The following is a 17,228-nucleotide window of genomic DNA, read 5'->3' as shown; positions in this document are numbered from 1 at the left end:
GGTATAGACAAATACACAAATAAATATGCAGGTTTCCCCATAATATAAAATGTGAAGTATAAAAGAAAATATGCAGCACAAAATATCTCCTTTCTATATTTCCTTTAAATTAAGCAGAAATCCTACCGGGAGCCCCCTCTTCCAGACTGGTGGGACATTCAGTCTTGGTCTCTGCTGGGCTCCTATTACCCAGGTTATTCCAAGGACTCAGGATCTCCTGCAATAGCAGCCTGAGAAGCACGCTCTAGTCATGGGTCCTCTCTGGTACTGAGGCCACAGCCATTGTCCCAACCACAGGACTTCCAGGTTTGGGCTCTAAGGGGCCATGCCTGATGCCCCAAGATTGCCAGGGGATAGGTGCCTGCTTCCCTGGTTGCAGGGCCTGAAGACTCTTCCCTTCCCCTGCCTTGGAGACCTCCCTGCTGGACCCAGCTTCCCTGAAAGCTCCCTCTCCCTTTCTCCTTGGGAACACTGGAAATGGACCCTCCCATGAGCTCAGTCTTTCTCAAAAAACAGGAAGAACCTTTGTCTTCCAAATCTCCACGGCCCTAAAATGGTGAGCAGCTGGCTGCTATCAGCTTAGAATGGGCTGGACAGAAAACATCCCTATGCCTAAAATGCATGCGCCACATGCATTAACAACTCCTACTCTGCCACAGGCCAGTTGTGAGTCCTTGTGCAAGTGATTGAATCTCTCTACCATATAAATTCTTGTTTCCAGTCCTGATAAACTCAAACTTATTGTGGAATAAATATCTCTGTACTCTGGCCTCAGAAATGCAAGATAACTTCTCTTGTTAAGATGTCAATCAAGATGGCTCTTACCTGGAATTGGAGAACTTTCGGGTCCAACAGAGATGATGACCTAGAAATCAATGTGGAGGATAAGCCCATATATGCCCACAGGGAGAGGAGGGACCTGAGAGTCACAGCCATCTAGACTTTGGGTCCACCTGGTTCCCAGTCACCTCTCCTAGATGTCTCATGGGTATCTAGATGCAACACATCCCTGTATGCCCTCTTTGTCTTTGCCACAAATCTGTTCTTCCCCCTCAGACCCTTCCAAGGGCACCACTATCTACTCAGTCTCCTGGTCCTTGCCCATTTAACCCAGACAGTCCCCAAGACCAAGCCATCCTCCCTCTGAAACATGGCCAGTGTCCATTCTTCCCACTCTATTCCAGCCCAGACCACCAGCATCTTCCTTGCTGATTCTGTCCCAACCTCCTGTCTAACATCTGCCTGCCTACTTCTAGTCCATTCTTCTCCCAGTTTCCAGGTTTATCACTCTTTCTCCTTATTTTTTTTTAAAGATTTTATTTTTAAGTAATCTCTACACCCAACATGGGGCTCAAATTTGTGACGCCGAGATCAAGAGTTGTACACTCTACTGACTAAGCCAGCCAGGCATCCCCTTTCTCTTTATTTGGTTAAAGTGTGTGGTAGTCTGAACAATGGCTTTTCAAAGATGTCCACATCCTAATCTCTGAAACCTATGAGTATGTTACCTTACAAAGCAAAAGGGACTTTGATCAAAATAAGGAGCTTGAAATGGAAGTGATTAGGGCACCTGGGTGTCTCAGTCCATTAAGCGTCTGACTCTTAATTTCAGCAGAGGTCATGATTTCATGGTTCATGGGATCGAGCCCCGTGTCCAGTTCTGCACTCTCAGCACAAAGCCTGCTTGGGATTCTCTCTCTCCCTGTCTCTCTGCCCCTCCCCCACTGGCTCTCTCCCTCCCTCCCTCTCTCTCCCTTTCTCTCTCTCTCAAAATAAATAAATTAATTTTTTAAAAAAAGAAATGAGGGAGATTATCCTGGATTATCAAGATAGGCTCAGTGTAATCACAGGGCCTTTATAAGAGGAAGGCCAAAGGGTCAGAATGGAAGAAGGTGACATGATGATGAAAGCAGAGGTCAAAGAGATATGACAACACTGCACTACTGGCTTTGAAGGTGGAGGAAGAAGCCATGAGCTGAGGAATGCAGGAGTCCTCCAGAAGATACAAAAGGCAAGGAAACTGATTTTTCCATAGAACCTCCAGAAGAAACCAGCCTGCTGACTCCTTGACTTTAGCCCCTTGAGACCCATTTCAAACTTCTAGAAATAGAAGATTAAAAATTCGTGTTGTTTTTAATGTGTGTTGTGGTAATAGGTTATTGCAGCAACAGGAAACTAATATAGTGGGTTTCAAGTAGGGTTAAACATACATACATTAAACAAATTAAAGCTGGTTTTAACTGAAACAAAAATCCAGGTGACAGCTCAGATTCCCTCAATGTCTGTCCGAGTGATTCCAGGTCAGGCTGTCTGAGAAAAGGACTCCCTCTGGCCAAATCTGCTTTTTAAAAGCACAGGTAGTTTGATCATGTTCTTCCTGAGTCTGTCAACATAGTGTGGTCCCCAGTCCAGAACCTGACACTGCCTAGGGCATCACCTAGTAAAGAAGGCAACATGTTGCCTGCTCCCAGGGCCGGCACATGGCAGAGAAAGTTTCTCAACATGAAAACACCATCTTATCAGTTGCCTGTGTAAGACACTTCCAGGGCTCCCTTTTGCCTTTGGGATGAACTTAAACACCAAAGCATGGCTTCCAAGGACCTGCTTGGCAGGCTCGTATCCACCTCCTCATCCCTGCCCTCTCTGAGGATTATGCAGCTCCAGGAACCCACAGCATTTGCTGCCACTCCCAGGGCTTTTCCCACAGGGTTCCCTTTACTTGGAGTATTGTTCCAGCTCCTCTTGCCCCCTTTGGCCAACTTCAATGAAACGTGAGGCACATTTTTCTGGGACAGAAGTCACCCCCTCAGGCAGGACTTGTTCCTGCCCAGAGCGGGTGCCCCTGACCCGCAAGGCAGGTCTGCCCAGGGTGGAAGAGCCCAGGCCAGGGGGAGAAGAGGCCCCACTGTGACTTTAAGGGCTTGCACACATGTGTGTGGGGATTCCAAACTGGTTTACATGACTCCTAGAACCGTTGCCAGAAGAGACCTCTGGAGTGGGGAAAAAGCAGTTCACCTCACCCTATGCTGAACCAGCACCCCAGCCTTAATTAGACCCATTGTATGCGTGGGCTCCCTGACACTTGCCACTTGTCCCAGGGCAGATCACTAGTTGCCAGGTTTCAATCCCAGCTCTGCCAGTCACCAGTTGAGCAAATTTCTCAACCTCTATGGCTCTCAATTTGCTCCTTTGTGAAATGAGGGTAACAATAACTACTACATGAGGATGATGAGGGCTGAAAATGTGCTCAGACTCCTAAAGCACACAAGTTGGTAGTGGACATTGATACATATAATCTCGACCTTGTCTTTCCACCAGGAAATGATGCTATCCATTTTATCAACTAATGAAATTAAATTTTAATTGTGAAACTAGCCTGGGTGGGATGTGGTCAGCCACGGCTCTTGTTCTCTGGGTTCACTTTGTCTGGGTCACAGTACCCTTTCCAATGGACACTTGGATGAGTTGGCCCATTCCACTTGGCTTGTCCCCATGGCCACCAGCATTTCTTGCCCTGGCAAGCTCAGTGGCCTCCTGACTGGTCTTTCTGCCTCTACTGTGGGTTCCCCACCCCCATCAGTCCATTCTCCTCACAGCTTGTGACTGTCAGAAAAAAAGGAAAAGAAAATTTAAAAAGCGCCTAACTGATTATTTTACTTCCTGCTTACAATCCTCATGACTCTCCCTGCTCCCCAGGGAGCAATATTTCCATGTACCATGAAATTAGAATCTAAACCTCCTCCTTACAGCAGCCTCCAAGACCTCCTGTGCCCCCTGGCTCCGGTTGACCTCTGTGGCCTCATGGCCTCCCTTTCCTCGAAGGACCAGGCTTGCTGTTATAGTAGGGCCTTTGCACGGATGCTCTTGCTACCTGGAACATCACTTCTTTTGGGAAAGCTTTCTCTGGCCCTCAGAATAGAAGAGGCTGTTATTCCCATAGCACCATGGGACTCTGGCTTCTGCTATCAGTGGCTTCTTGATTGTGTAGTGATCTGATTAGGTGCTGTCCCTCCAGCTGGCCAGAGAGACCACAAGGGGAGGAACAATGTTTATCTAGCTCACCATGGCTTCCCTAGCACAGAGTCTAGAACACAGTAAGCACTCAGTAGATGTCTGATGAAGGCAGGCAGGAGGAAGGAAGGAAGGAAGGAAGGAAGGAAGGAAGGAAGGAAGGAAGGAAGGAAACCATAGTGCTTCTTATAGGAGTTCTTTTGTGAAGCCTTTTGTAAAGTAAATGATACTTGTTGAATTATTTTTGGTGTAAAAATTGACTTTCCTGTATTAAGAGCCACATCCTTTCAACATAGTAAATCTATTTTTTTCCGTATCCCTTGCAAAGCCCTTTTTTTTTTTTTTTTTTTTTTTTGCTACACTTAGGACATTTTCCTCCCATTAATTTTTCCTTGTTAAGTGGTTTTTATGACTACTTTGTGCTTTAAGAAAGAAGTACTGCTCGGTATTTAGAACATTCTCTCAGCTTCCTTGGTGAGAAGGTTTTGGCAGCTTTCCCACTGTTGACTATAACCAGTGCAGCTTGGAACACGATGTCACCCCTCCAGAACACTCTCGGACCTAGATAAAACTTATTCTGTGTCTCTACTTGGGGACAAGGTGTTTGGAAACAGCACCTTATGCAACCGAGCCGCTGCAGGGCCGTCCCTTGGAGGCAAATGTAATAAAAATCATGGTGTGTGGAAAATATGCCCACAGAGTCCTAGGAACTAAAGCTTTTAAAGCTTCTCTGCCAGTAATTCAGCTTTTATTTTATGTTTCTTGGAAAACTGAAGGCCTGTATTTACCATATGTGTTACCAAAGATGCAGGGGAGGGTGGGGTAGTGAAAGGTATCTTGGGCTGGTAAGAATGTCTATGGCCGCCTGGTCAAAGCTCTCCTCTTTGCAGCTGACCTCCACTCGGCCCTGCCTGTGCTCCCCAGGGAGGGGTATTTCCATCCATCACGAAATCTATCTCTTTGCTCGCTCACTTCTATGGGGAATGGTATATGCGAGCAAAGTTGTTGGCTGTTGTCACTTTATTTCAGAAATGTGCAGGCCTGAGACACCTGAATTTTTCCTCGAATACTTGAAAGCAAATTATGTGCCGGAACCTCTCAGGCCTGTTCCCAGCGGAATTTCCTTTGAGTGTTCATATCTTGAAACCTTATGTAACCTGACACAATTATCTGAAAGGGTTCGGAATCTAAAAAAACAGCGTTCTGAGCTAGGAATGAAGTTTGGAGCTGGGAAAGAAGTGTTCTCCCCTGCCAGGGGACTGGGTCATACCTCACTATGACAATACCCAATGTACATTCCAAAGAAAAATGCTAAACCCCTGGCACTGTGATCAGTGGGTGTACGTGCTACATCTCTGAACAAGGAATCACTTAACGAGGTGCTCAAGGGACATGACAAAAGTCCTAGACCTGGCTGGTGGTTAAAAATATTTCGATAACCACCTTGAGCAACTGGTCTTCCCGGGATGGAAGCAAGAGTGGCTTGGGCCCTTTCAGGAGATAACTGCCTCCACTGACTCAAAAATCAGCCTATCTGGAGAGTTGGGGTCTCATGCCAGCGGTTAGCACTGCAAATGGAATATATGCGCCGGTCTGGAACCCATACTTTCACCAAGTGGTCGGTCAGGGTGATTCTGACTCTTGCCCAGCCCAAGACTCCACCCCTCCAGCCCAACCCCCAACTCTAGGGAGAAGGGGAGAGTGAGGACACAAACTCTAAATGCAGACCTAAAGTTGGGGCTCCACCAGGGGATGGCCCCGCATTCTCGAAAGCCCTTGATCCAAGAGCTTCTGTTCCCTCTCCTTTTGTTTCACTTTTAGAAATCCCAACCCTGCTCTCCATTTGCATACCAGCGGTGAGAGATCTCCAAGGAGAACAGGCACCACTCATAGGTGGTTGGCTTTTCAAGGAATTTGCTGGAGAAAATTGTAGGCAAGGCTGTGAACAAAACTCCCCTCCATCTGGTTTCAGTTTATTTAAAAAACAACACACACAGGCCTCCCCAGCAGCAATCAGAAAACAGCCGCAGCTTCCCCCAGGGGGGTATTAGCCACCAGGGGTGGAGCTGAATTATATATATGCAAATAAATTAAACCAGCTAGCCAACAGCAACTAATTTTTGTATCTTTTGCAGTTGTTCTGCCAAAAAACAAACAAACAAACAAAAAAGGGCCTAAATCAGGGGTGATAGAAGCTGTAAAGAAGCAAGTTTCAGAATTAGTTTTAACAACTTGCCTTAATTCTACCATTGGGAGACATGTTTCTAATACAAAAGCAAATAAAAAAAGGTTGTTAGTCTTCCACCTGGGTATTGCCAACCCCCTACGCTTAAGGCCAGGGGGGCAGTGTGACTGGATGGTTAGGAGTATAGAGTTTGGACAGCTGTGTGACCTATGGCATGTCATTTAATCTCTCTGAGCTTGTTTCCTTATGTATGGGAAGGGGATAATGATAGTACCTGCTTCACAGGGATGATGTGAGCATAGTAAATAAAATAAAGGACAAGCAAACCGAACACAAGGACTGGCATACACAAACACACAGTAAATATGACAGAGGATTATGAATAACTCAAAGCCACACTGCAGGATCCAAGACAGCCAGTTTCACCTGGAGTCAGCCAAGCTCTCCTGGCAAATGTTCTCAAGTGGGGCTTACCTTTCCTCTGGAGCTGGTCCAGAAAACCCTTCCGAGCACATTCTCTTAGTGTCTCCCAAACTTGAGGGCCCTAATCACCAAATATCTTCCTTCAATCCTGGAGACAAAAGAAAAGAAGTTCAGAGGAGGGTGCATGACAGTCTGGAAATACAAGTGATGCCACTGGCTTCCCTGCCTCATCATTCCCCCTCCCTGATAACCAAAGGGCCTGATTTCCAGTTGCACAGCCTAGATGGGGTACCTCTGAAAATAGGGGGATTTCACTTCATGCCCAGGGCATGCAGAGGTGAATCAGCAATTTCCTGGGCTCCCATGCCACGTGAGTGATGTGCTGGAGACCACAAGCATCCAGCTGCCTCTGGGCTTAGCCCTTGCAAGTCCATGAGCCCAGTTTGCCCCAAGCAGACCTCTGCTCCTGTCTCTTGTCTTGATGCAGCAATAGGACTCCCAGCCTCCACTCTTCCCCCATCCCCAAATCTATTTCCTGGCCAATTGGGACAGGGATCTCATTTGCTCAAGACCATTCCCAGCTCTCCTGTGCCCTCAGAATGAACTGTAAGAGGCCACATGTGGCAAACGTGGTCCTGCATTAGCACAGTTCTCAAGATCGGAGACTTTGGACTCAAGTAGGCTGAGTCTGAATCTAGGGACTGGTCTAAGATTCAAACTCAAGTGTACCTGAGTTTAAGACCTTGAACAATTTTCTGAGTGTCTGGAAGTCTCAATTTCCTTGAATATAAAAGAATAATGATGATATCTACTACAAAAGGCTATTGTGAGGCCTCTGTATGCAACCTAGGGAGGCAAGTGCATGGAATGAAGACTCAGGATGAGATAGGGAAGGAGTGGCTGCCAGAACTACGGAAGATGGTGACACCAGCTTTGGATAAAGGCCAAGTGTAAGGAGCCTACAGGTGTTCAGGGGAGGCATCCAAGGGTAGCTGGACACACAGGCCTGGAGTCATGAGCAAGAACTTGGCCAGAAAGGAGGGTGGGAGTCACTAGCATGTGAGTAGGAAGTTGAACTCATGGGGCAGGGATGGGGAGAACCTGAGCATGAGGTCTCCACAGCCAGAGGTTTATCCACAAGGAAGAGTAGCTCAAGAAAGAGACCAAGAAGGAAAGCCAGAGAGGTAGGAGGAAACCCAATAGCAGTGGTTTCATGGCTGCCAGAAGGAGAAAGGGCTTAGAGCAGTGACGAATGACCAGCAGGGCAGAGGCTTCGAGGAAGCCAAGTTAACTATAGCAGATGTGTGTTTAAGGTTTTGGGGGACTAGGATGTCATTCTCTGGTGACCTTTGGCGAGGTTGGGAGGGGGAGATGATGCAGAGCTAGAGTGGGGAGTGGAGGCAGAGAGTGGAGATGGTGATTGTAGACTATTTTAGAGAAATGTAGCTGAGAAGAGGGCAGCACAAGAACAGTGCTGGAGGAAAGTGGTACCAGATTGAGGGGGAAGAAGTTCTCCATTGTGGCTCCCAGTGGGAGAGGCCAGTGGTTGTTATGACACCCAGGGGACACAGCACAGGGCCCAGCACACAGTAGAAACTCAATAAAAGTTTGTTATCTTTGAGGATGGGGAGGGATGGGGTCTGGGGCCCAGTGGGGGTACTGGCCACTGGCAGGGAGAGGGGCTCCACCGCCCTTGTGCGGGGGGGATGGCGGTGCAGTGCCAGGAGGGAGCAGTGCACCAGGCAGGGCCTCCTTGGGACTTTGCTGCCTCTGAGCTGCACCACCGAGGGAGGAAGAGGTAAAAATGGAGTCTTGGCTCCAGGAGCTCCAGTGTGGTCAGGGGACAGAGGATGAACTCTTGGTGACTGCTGCTGGGCACCGGGCATCAGCTTCTGTTCCTCCCATCCTCAGATCCAGCAGTCACCTTCCCTCTATCACCCTCAGAGCCGCGCCCTCCTGGAAAAGCCAGCAGATGGTGTCAGTGAGCTGCCAGACTCAGCTTGAGCCGACTGGAGCTAGCCTGCCAGCCACCCCCCTCCCCAACCCCTGACCCTCTAGCACCAGGGGCAATCTAAGGGTTTGGCTCACCAGGTTTCTGACCAAGGTGGGGGGAGGGAGGCGTCAGACTCAGGACTAAGAGAGACTATGGGCTAAGGGCTTAGGGGCGGGGTGGCTCAGGGGCTCTGAACTTCTGGTTGCCCTTCATTCCTCTGCCCCTGCCAGGCCCTGCCTTATCTACTGGGGCTCCTGCCCTCTGCCCCCCCCCCCCCTTCCCTTCTCTTCCCTGGAGGCCCCTACCAGCCCAGACTCCTGGTTCTGGCAGAAGCTGGTTCTCTGCCCCTGGGCAGGCACAAGCTGGCACTAGGCCTCAGACAGGGTTGGGCCAGCCCCTCCCAGTCATGACTGCCTGAACCACCTTCTTTCTACTTCTAGAATGTCTCCACCTGATGAGGGGTAAGGGTTCAGCTGCTGAGGAGGCTGCAGGGGGCTGCACCATAGATCCTAGGAAGGAAGCCTGGCCTTGGAAGTAGGATGAATTGGGGTGGGGTGGATGGGCACATATAAAAGCATGGCAGATCATTCTGTTCCAAAAGACCCAAATCACATAAGACTGATGGGTCTGTCCAAGGTGGCAGAGAATCCCAGAAGATAAACCGGAAACACCTCTCTCCATCCCAGCCATCCTGTACCATGCAGCCAAAGGCAATTCCCTTATACCCTCTCTCAGCAAGTCTTTCTCCTCATCATAGCCTTCCCAGTGAGCCAGAATCCTTCATGTTTCCTTCCTGGGACAGTGTAGGATCCTGCTTTTCAGTCTCTGTTCTCACCTTGCTGTCCCACTTCCACTTCCCCTACTTTCAATTCCTCTTTGGGCAAGTGCTGGTACTACCTGCATGGGCTTAACCTTGAAGACTGCCTGGGACCCCCTGCCCCATCTCCTCCTCTACACCCCCTCCCCAGCTCCAAAGGGAAGCCCTTAATTTGAAAAACCATAACCAGACTTTCAGTAGAGTGCCAGAGTTGTGTGTGTGTGTGGTAGAGGTGGGGGGGAGGGGTTGTCCCACGAATCCACAGTCTACAGATCAGGTCAGGAAGCCAGGCCAAGGATGCTGTGTCTACCTGTGAGCCTGGGCCATAGATTCGGGACAACAGGAGTCAGCACATTTTGGAAAAGGAATGTTTCCCTGACTTTCCAAAGGATGACCCAGACTGAGGGAGAGTCACCAGAAGCATACACAACACACACAAATGTACTCACACGCACATACAGGGTCATGACACGGGACATGGACCCAAGTGTACACAAATACAGGCACACAAGGTCATGTACTCAAGGTAGGCACATCCTCTCCAGGTAAGTCCTGCCTCCTAGGGCCAGGGCTAGCCTGCCATCTGTGCTTATAAGAGGGCACAGAAGTGGCTCTGGGCAATTGAGTCCTCCACCCAGAGCCTCTCCTCTTAAGTGGCTCCCAGCCCCCTCCCTAAGACCCCCCTGGCCCACCAGGGAGCCACGCCTGGGTGGCAGAGAAGGTTTTGGAGGAGGCATTGCCTCAAAGTCCTGGCACAGAGCCTGAGCACCTAAGATAGAGAATGGGCACAGGGCTGGGGGATCCATGACCTCCCAGGACCTAGTGCAGGCATAGATGAGGCACTGGGCAAAGTCCAAAGGCCCACAGGAAGCAGGGACTCCTTCTGCCATGGGCTGCACCTACTGCCCTCAGAATAGGGCCTGGGAGCCAGGTGCTGGCACCAACTCCTAGTGCCTGGCAGAGCCCTAGTATGGATGCCAAACACAGGGTGCCAGACACGGGGGTGGGCAGGATGGGGGGCCGCTGGGCCACACACAAACACAGATCTTCATACATACAGGTAGGGAAATGCACCCACATTCACAGCACTTATTTTATAACCTGGGGAATCATGGGAGTAGGGCAGGGGATTACCTTGTCCTAGAGGCTGCCCTTACTGACTCCCCAGGTGTCCCCACTGGCCTGGTCCTAGAAGTACCAGTCGGAGGGTGGGCTGGAGGTAATGCAAAGCCTAGACACTTTCTGTGAGCCCCAGCCCCCGCAACACACACACAAATGCACACACACCTGCACTCCCACACACGTACACTTGTGTGGCAGGAAGAGGTGTGGTTGGTGCATCTCCAGGACTGGGCCCTGAAGGAAAGGGGGAAGGCGGGGCAGAGACTCCCTAGAACCCGGGCAGTCATCTTGCTCCCTCCAGCTCCCGCCGCAAGCCGGTTTTGTGGCCGCCGGCAGCTTAGGTGTGAGCGCGCGTCAGGGCGTGTGTGTGCGCGTGGGACCTGCGGCCGCGCATGGCGTGGGAGTGCGGCGCGTGTGCCCGCGGCGGCTGCTGCGGCCGGGTAAGGGCGGTCTGTTTCCCCGCGGGGTTCCGGCAGGCCCGGATGTCGCGGCGGTGCTGTCAGTGTGAGAAGCTGAGGGAAGTTGTGCGTGTCCTCAGGTGTCCTGAGCAAGTGTGAGCTGGGTGTGCTCACCTGGGAGCGGCGGCTCAACTGCTCTCGCAGCGTGGGGGTGGGGGTGGGCGCAGGGGTGAGCAGATGCAAAGCACTAGGGCTACACAGACTGGCCTGGTTCCCGGCACGGTCCGCGGCAAGGCGGCTCCCTCTGTAGCAGCAACTTCGGGACTTTGTTCCGGCTTCTTAGAAAGCAGATCTGGCCGCGGGGGCGGGGCGGAGCGGGGGAGGGGGGGCACCTGCCCGGAGGAGGGTGCGGGGTGAGAAGTGGAGGGAAGCCCCGCCCCTGCCCCGCCTCTGCCCCGCCCTCTCCCCGCCCCCGGGGCTCTTTATAAGCTCGGCCCGAGGGCGAACAGAGAAAGCGAGTATCCCTTCCGCCCCTGGCTGGTGTCCTCCTGCACCGCGCGCCCCTCGCTCCGGCCTCAAGTCCCTTTCCCTGCTCCCCAGCCCGGCCCCCGCCCCGCCCCGGCCCAACCCAGCCCGGCCTGGCCGCCATGGAGCGCTGGCCTTGGCCGTCGGGCGGCGCCTGGCTGCTCGTGGCGGCCCGTGCGCTGCTGCAGCTGCTGCGCGCAGACCTGCGTCTGGGCCGCCCGCTGCTGGCGGCGCTGGCGCTGCTGGCTGCGCTCGACTGGCTGTGCCAGCGCCTGCTGCCCCCGCCGGCCGCACTCGCCGTGCTGGCCGCCGCCGGCTGGATCGCGTTGTCCCGCCTGGCGCGCCCTCCGCGCCTGCCGGTGGCCACTCGCGCGGTGCTCATCACCGGTGAGTGCGCGGAGCGCGGGGACTCCAGGCTCGAGGGCGGGACCAGACACCCAGAGGGCTCCCCTCTAGCGCGCCAAGGCAAGGCGGAACCCCCAGCACAGGAATGGGAGTGTCGTTCTCCCCTGGGTGCCGGGAGCGAGCCAAGTAGGAAGCGCAAGGCACCTCCTTAAGTCCGGGTTAACTACCTGCCGCTGTGGAGTGTTGGAGGGAAAATGAGGCCGGGAGTGGGCAGGTGCGCAGGAACAACTGCTGGCTGAGAAAGGCGGAACCTCCTGGAGTCTGAGGTTTATGCTATGCCCCTCCCCAAGAGAGCAGTCTTGGGGCAGGGGGCAGTGCTCTGAGGGACTGAAGAGGATGGTCACCCCTTGGATTCTGCCCAACATGCCCACGTGGGACGCCTCATCTCCTCTTCCCCAGGGCCAGAGGAAGGCGCTTAGATGGGGAGTTGGGGCACCCACTCCCCCTCCCCCGCCCCGTTTGCTGGGGTCCTTGGAATCCATAAAAGCTTGAGGTCACCATAAGAGGCAGCTGGGCATTCAGCTGCCTCTTAGAATGTGCCACCCACCCCCAAACTGCTGAGGTAGCCTTCCATATCTGCAGCCAGCACACACAACGCCACATTCCTCCTGGTCTTCAGTGCCCAGGAAGGAGGTCGTGGAGAGCTGTACTCAGGTGCCTCTGGTTGCCTGGCAGAGTTCCCTTTGTCTGGAGCAGGGAATAAATCTGTCACCAGAAGGGGGGGCCCCCCCCCCCCCCCCCGCACTGAGACCCAGCCGGAAGCGGGGAGGGAGAGAAAGGCCAGGGGGCACTGGCTCCATTGTATGTGTGGGGGGAGGGGCAGCCTGGTCTCTCCCCCCCAACCCCCATGGCTTTGGACAGGTTCTCAGAGCCCTGCCCTCACCACCAGAGTGGCTTCCCAGAGGTCTTGGTCCAGTAGGGGGCCCTGCATGATGACAAGGACAGACCTGGGAGAATTTCTCAGAGGAGGCCATCCTTGAGCTGGGCCTGGGATGATGAGTCAAGATAGGTGAAGTGTGGAAGGTGTTTTGGATCAAAGTGTGGATGTGGGACAAAGGCTTGAGGCAACAATGAGAGTGGCCTGAGTAGGGGACAGTCAGTAACCAGCCTGGCTGCTGAGATGTGGTGTGATGTGAGGTTGTTTCCTCAAAAGGGGCCTTGAATGCCAGGCAAGAAGGTTGACTGTTGAGGTGGGGTGGGAACACCGGTGGCACTAGGGCTTTGGGTTTCAGCAAGAGGGTGGAGTTAGAGCAGGGGTCAGGTTTGATGAGTGGAACCTGAATTCAGAGTATAGTGTAAAGTTTTAGGGGATTGAGGAAGGAAAGATACAGTGGCCCTCCTGGTCTGAAGCAGGAACTAGGTTGCGAGCTCTGCTCCCAGGGACTGGGCAGCTCCCCTCCTGCCGTCTAATTTGTGAGTTGCCTCAACAGTATCTGGGCCATCTGCTGGTAGTAGTGACTCAGTGGGCAGTCTTTCCTGAGATCTCCCCTCAGGCCTTCATGCTGCTGCTGTTACTTCTCCTTGCCTTGAGCTGGAGAGTGAGGGAAGAGGAGGGATGCCTTCTGAGGCTTGGGCTCCTCCATATCTGGTTGTAAAGCCCTGCAATGGGGGAGGGGAAGAGTCCTGCCCAACCCACTCCTGCTAAGCATCAGGAGTAGACCAGCAAGCTTCCCGACGTCCAAACACTCTGCGGTTTCCTCTCTCACTACCTGACTGCAAGACAAATAAGTGACTAGGCCCTGCCTCACCTGCTAAGAACAGTGTCTTCAGCCTGCCAGAGCTGCTACCCACCCCTCCTTGAGAATACCCCTGAGAACCACAGCCCAAGGCTACATCCAGAGCTCAACCGTGGAGTCAGAGTTTGGGCTGAGTGGCTGGGTGCCATGTGTGCACATCTGCTCATGGATGATGGCTGGGGGTCTCCTGGGAGTGAATCCCTGTGTGAATATGCAGGCAGTTTGGAAGTGTATGTACAGGTGTCTGTGTGCAGATAAACAAGAGGGTGTACGAGGCATGGGTGACTGTTGGGACTGTAGAGCTGAGGCTCTGGGAGGCCTCAGTTTCCCAGTGAAGGGCCCTCCAGAGTAGGGAGCTTAGGCAAGTGGACACACATGTGCTCACTGGCCTCCGCCAGCCAGGCTTGCCCTGGAAGGACTTGTCAGCCCAGCCCAGCCCAGCCCAGACTGCCTTAGTCTGCAGGCCCCCAGCCACACAAAGCCTAGTTCACAGCCCCTGTCCCAGCTTTGTTCTCTGCCTCAGTGGGGGGGGCGGCTGAGGGGGGGGAGGCTGCAGAGCCTGTCCAGAAGTGAGTGGGACCACCAGGGAGGCAGGCTCCAGAGAGCCTCCTCTCACTGGCCTCCCCCTCCCCTTGCCACCCTCAGAGCCAGGATCTGGATGGGAACAATCAAGGAAGCAGGGTCTTATCAGACCCCCACTCTGGCTCTGCCTGGTGGTTCCACTCTCCACATACCAAACACAGGAAATTAAGTCTCCAAGAGTGGTAACTGACCTCAGGTCACAATTGTTGGGTGTGGGAAGAGATTCAAATGCAGGTCTGTTCTCTTCTCCATCCATCATCTTCCCTGTCCTGGGGGCAAGTGGTCTGGGGCTCAGAGAATGCCCCACTGTTGCCACTGATTGGAATTCCAAGAGTGGGGGTCAGTGGTGAGGTAGGTATGAGCCTCCAGCTTGCCTAGAGCCTGGAACAATAGTAGGGTGCTGGTGGGGAAGGGAGGTGGGGCTCAGGTTGTGATGATGGGAGCAGAGGGCTTGGGGCTTCATCCCAAGGGTTGTGGGGGCCTTGGAAAGGCTTTCAGCCGCAGAGTGATATTGTCAGTTTTGGAAAGATCCCTCTGGCTGCTGAGGTAAGAGAATGGATTCAAGGGGGCAAGATGGGACAGGACCAAAGAGGGGGCTGCTGCCTAGTCCAGGTAAGAGGAAGAAGCCTGGGCAAGGGCAGCGAGGCTGAGCAGTAATACTGCACAGGCAAGCTTAGACCTGATAGCAAAGCAGGCAGGAGACCAGGACTGGTACTGGGTCTCGGGCTGACCTCCAGTAGAGTCCTGATCTTACTCTCTGCTGGCTGAATGACTTTGGGAAGCAACTTAGCATTCATAGGTCTCAGTGTCCTCATCTGTAAAGTGGGAATCATTAAGCCATGTTTGGGGTAGCTCTGGGGAGTCAGGGAGGTGACAGCTGTAAGAGAGCTAGTGCTCAGCCAGAGGGGCAAAGCCTACAGAGATGGACCTGTAGAGATGGGAGGGAAGGCTGCTGAAGACTGGGTATCCAGAGGCTTGGATCCTGTATGGACCCTGATGATCCTAGAGTTGTCTCAGGCTGGACTGGGCCACAGTGGGAGTTCACTGGCTGCCCTGCCCTGGCCAGGCTGTGACTCTGGTTTTGGCAAGGAGACGGCAAAGAAGCTAGACGCTATGGGCTTCACGGTGCTGGCCACCGTGTTGGAGTTGGATGGCCCTGGTGCCCTAGAGCTGCGTGCCTGCTGTTCCCCTCGCCTAAGGCTGCTGCAGCTGGACCTGACCAAGCCAGCAGACATCAGCCGAGCACTGGAGTTCACAAAGGCCCACACCACCAGCACAGGTCAGTGGGCCTAGATCCCCCAGGAGAGGGTGTGCTTGGGTGGGTGTGAATGGGCGGAGGTTTGCTGCTGGGCAGACTCAACTCTGAGCTTCCTTTCTTTGTCCCCCTTCTCCGTGCCCTCAGGCTTGTGGGGCCTGGTCAACAATGCAGGCCACAACAATGTAGTGGCCGATGTGGAGCTGTCTCCAGTGGCCACATTCCGCAGCTGCATGGAGGTGAATTTCTTCGGTGCGCTTGAACTAACCAAGGGCCTGTTGCCACTGCTGCGGCGTTCTAGGGGTCGCATCGTGACTGTGGGCAGCCCAGCAGGTGAGTGCCCTTCCCTACTGGAGTAGAAAAGGTGCTGCTGCAGAGCAGGGAGGGTTGCTGGAGCCCCTGGTCCATGCTGAGCTGCCTCCCTCCCAATCCATCCCCAGGAGACATGCCATACCCATGCTTGGCGGCCTATGGGACCTCCAAAGCGGCCATGGCACTGCTCATGGACACATTCAGCTGTGAACTTCTGCCCTGGGGGGTCAAGGTCAGCATCATCCAGCCTGGCTGCTTCAAGACAGGTGGGCATCGAGTTTGGGATACGGTGTGTGGGTGTGTTCATATCTGGGGTGGAGTCAGGTCTAAGGAATGGGCCTGGCTCTGTCTGGAGGCAAGGATCGGTTTTGAGGTAGACTGACCTGAGTCTGTCTTTGGCTTCCCTAAGTGAACCCACCCTGACCTTGTGGCTCCTTCCTCAGAGTCTGTGCAGAATGTGGGCCAGTGGGAGCAGCGTAAACAGCTGCTGCTGGCCAGCCTGCCCCGAGAGCTGCTCCAGGCCTACGGTGAGGACTACATCGAGCACTTACATGGGCAGTTCCTGCATTCGCTGCGCCTGGCGCTGCCAGACCTCAGCCCAGTTGTAGATGCCATCACCGACGCACTGCTGGCAGCTCAGCCACGCCGCCGCTATTACCCAGGCCGTGGCCTGGGGCTCATGTACTTCATCCACTACTACCTGCCTGAGGGCCTGCGGCGCCGCTTCCTGCAGACCTTCTTCATCAATCACTGTCTGCCAAGAGCACTGCGGCCTGGCCAGCCTGGCTCTACCCCAGCCCAGGATGCAGCCCTGGACCCAGACCCAAACCCAGGCTCTTCCCCCATGACAGCCCAATGAGCAGTGCACACAGATGGCCTAGCTGCTCTAGCAGACAAGGTCCCATGAGCCCTTGGCCCTCCCCTGGGCCATTGTGACCCCCCCCAAGTCTGCCCTAGAGCCTGGCCTAAAGGACCCCAGCCCTACCCACTCAGTCATTGCCCCAGGCCAGGCCTGGTGAAGCTGAGGCTTCCAGTGAACTTCCAGGCCTTTCTTCTGCTTCATGAGCCCACACAGACCCTCCTGGGCACAAGGCTCCACCCTGTAGCTTGGAGAACCCAACTGGATGGGGAGTTTTGTGCAAGACTTAGCTGTAGCCTTTGACAGGATCCCGCAGACAGTGCCTCTGCAAACTAAGGAGTCACTGGGTGGGGTGGGGACCACCCTCAGGATTTTTTCAAGGCACCAGTGCCTCAGTGCTGCGATTCAAAGGGTAAATCCTGTTTCTTGACTGGCTCAAGAATTAGGGTCCCGACCACCCACCCCAAACCCCCCTAGCCATAGGAGGTTCCATACCCTACTTGCCTGATTGCCACCTTTGAAATAAAGACAAATTTTTATTTCTCCTAGAATGGGGGAGATGCTGTGTTTGGAGGGTGTGACTGTCTGAGTGCCAGTCTGTGACT

At 53.6% G+C, this 17,228-nt stretch overlaps 1 protein-coding gene across 1 annotated transcript; it reads left to right on the top strand.

Moving 5' to 3' along the window:
* Nucleotides 1-11,455: 11,455 nt before the first annotated feature.
* Nucleotides 11,456-17,174, top strand: HSD11B2 (hydroxysteroid 11-beta dehydrogenase 2). Its single transcript, XM_027075993.2, has 5 exons — nt 11,456-11,861; nt 15,264-15,476; nt 15,600-15,785; nt 15,893-16,030; nt 16,208-17,174. Exons 1-5 carry the CDS (start codon nt 11,597-11,599, stop codon nt 16,621-16,623), a joined length of 1,218 nt encoding a protein of 405 aa, XP_026931794.1. The 5' UTR covers nt 11,456-11,596; the 3' UTR covers nt 16,624-17,174.
* The last annotated feature ends 54 nt before the right edge of the window (nt 17,175-17,228 follow it).

This window comes from Acinonyx jubatus, chromosome E2, assembly GCF_027475565.1.
Source record: "Acinonyx jubatus isolate Ajub_Pintada_27869175 chromosome E2, VMU_Ajub_asm_v1.0, whole genome shotgun sequence".
NCBI classification, from domain to species: Eukaryota; Metazoa; Chordata; class Mammalia; order Carnivora; family Felidae; genus Acinonyx; species Acinonyx jubatus.
Note: the sequence above shows the minus strand (reverse complement) of the source record. Positions and strands in the feature narration are given on the sequence as shown.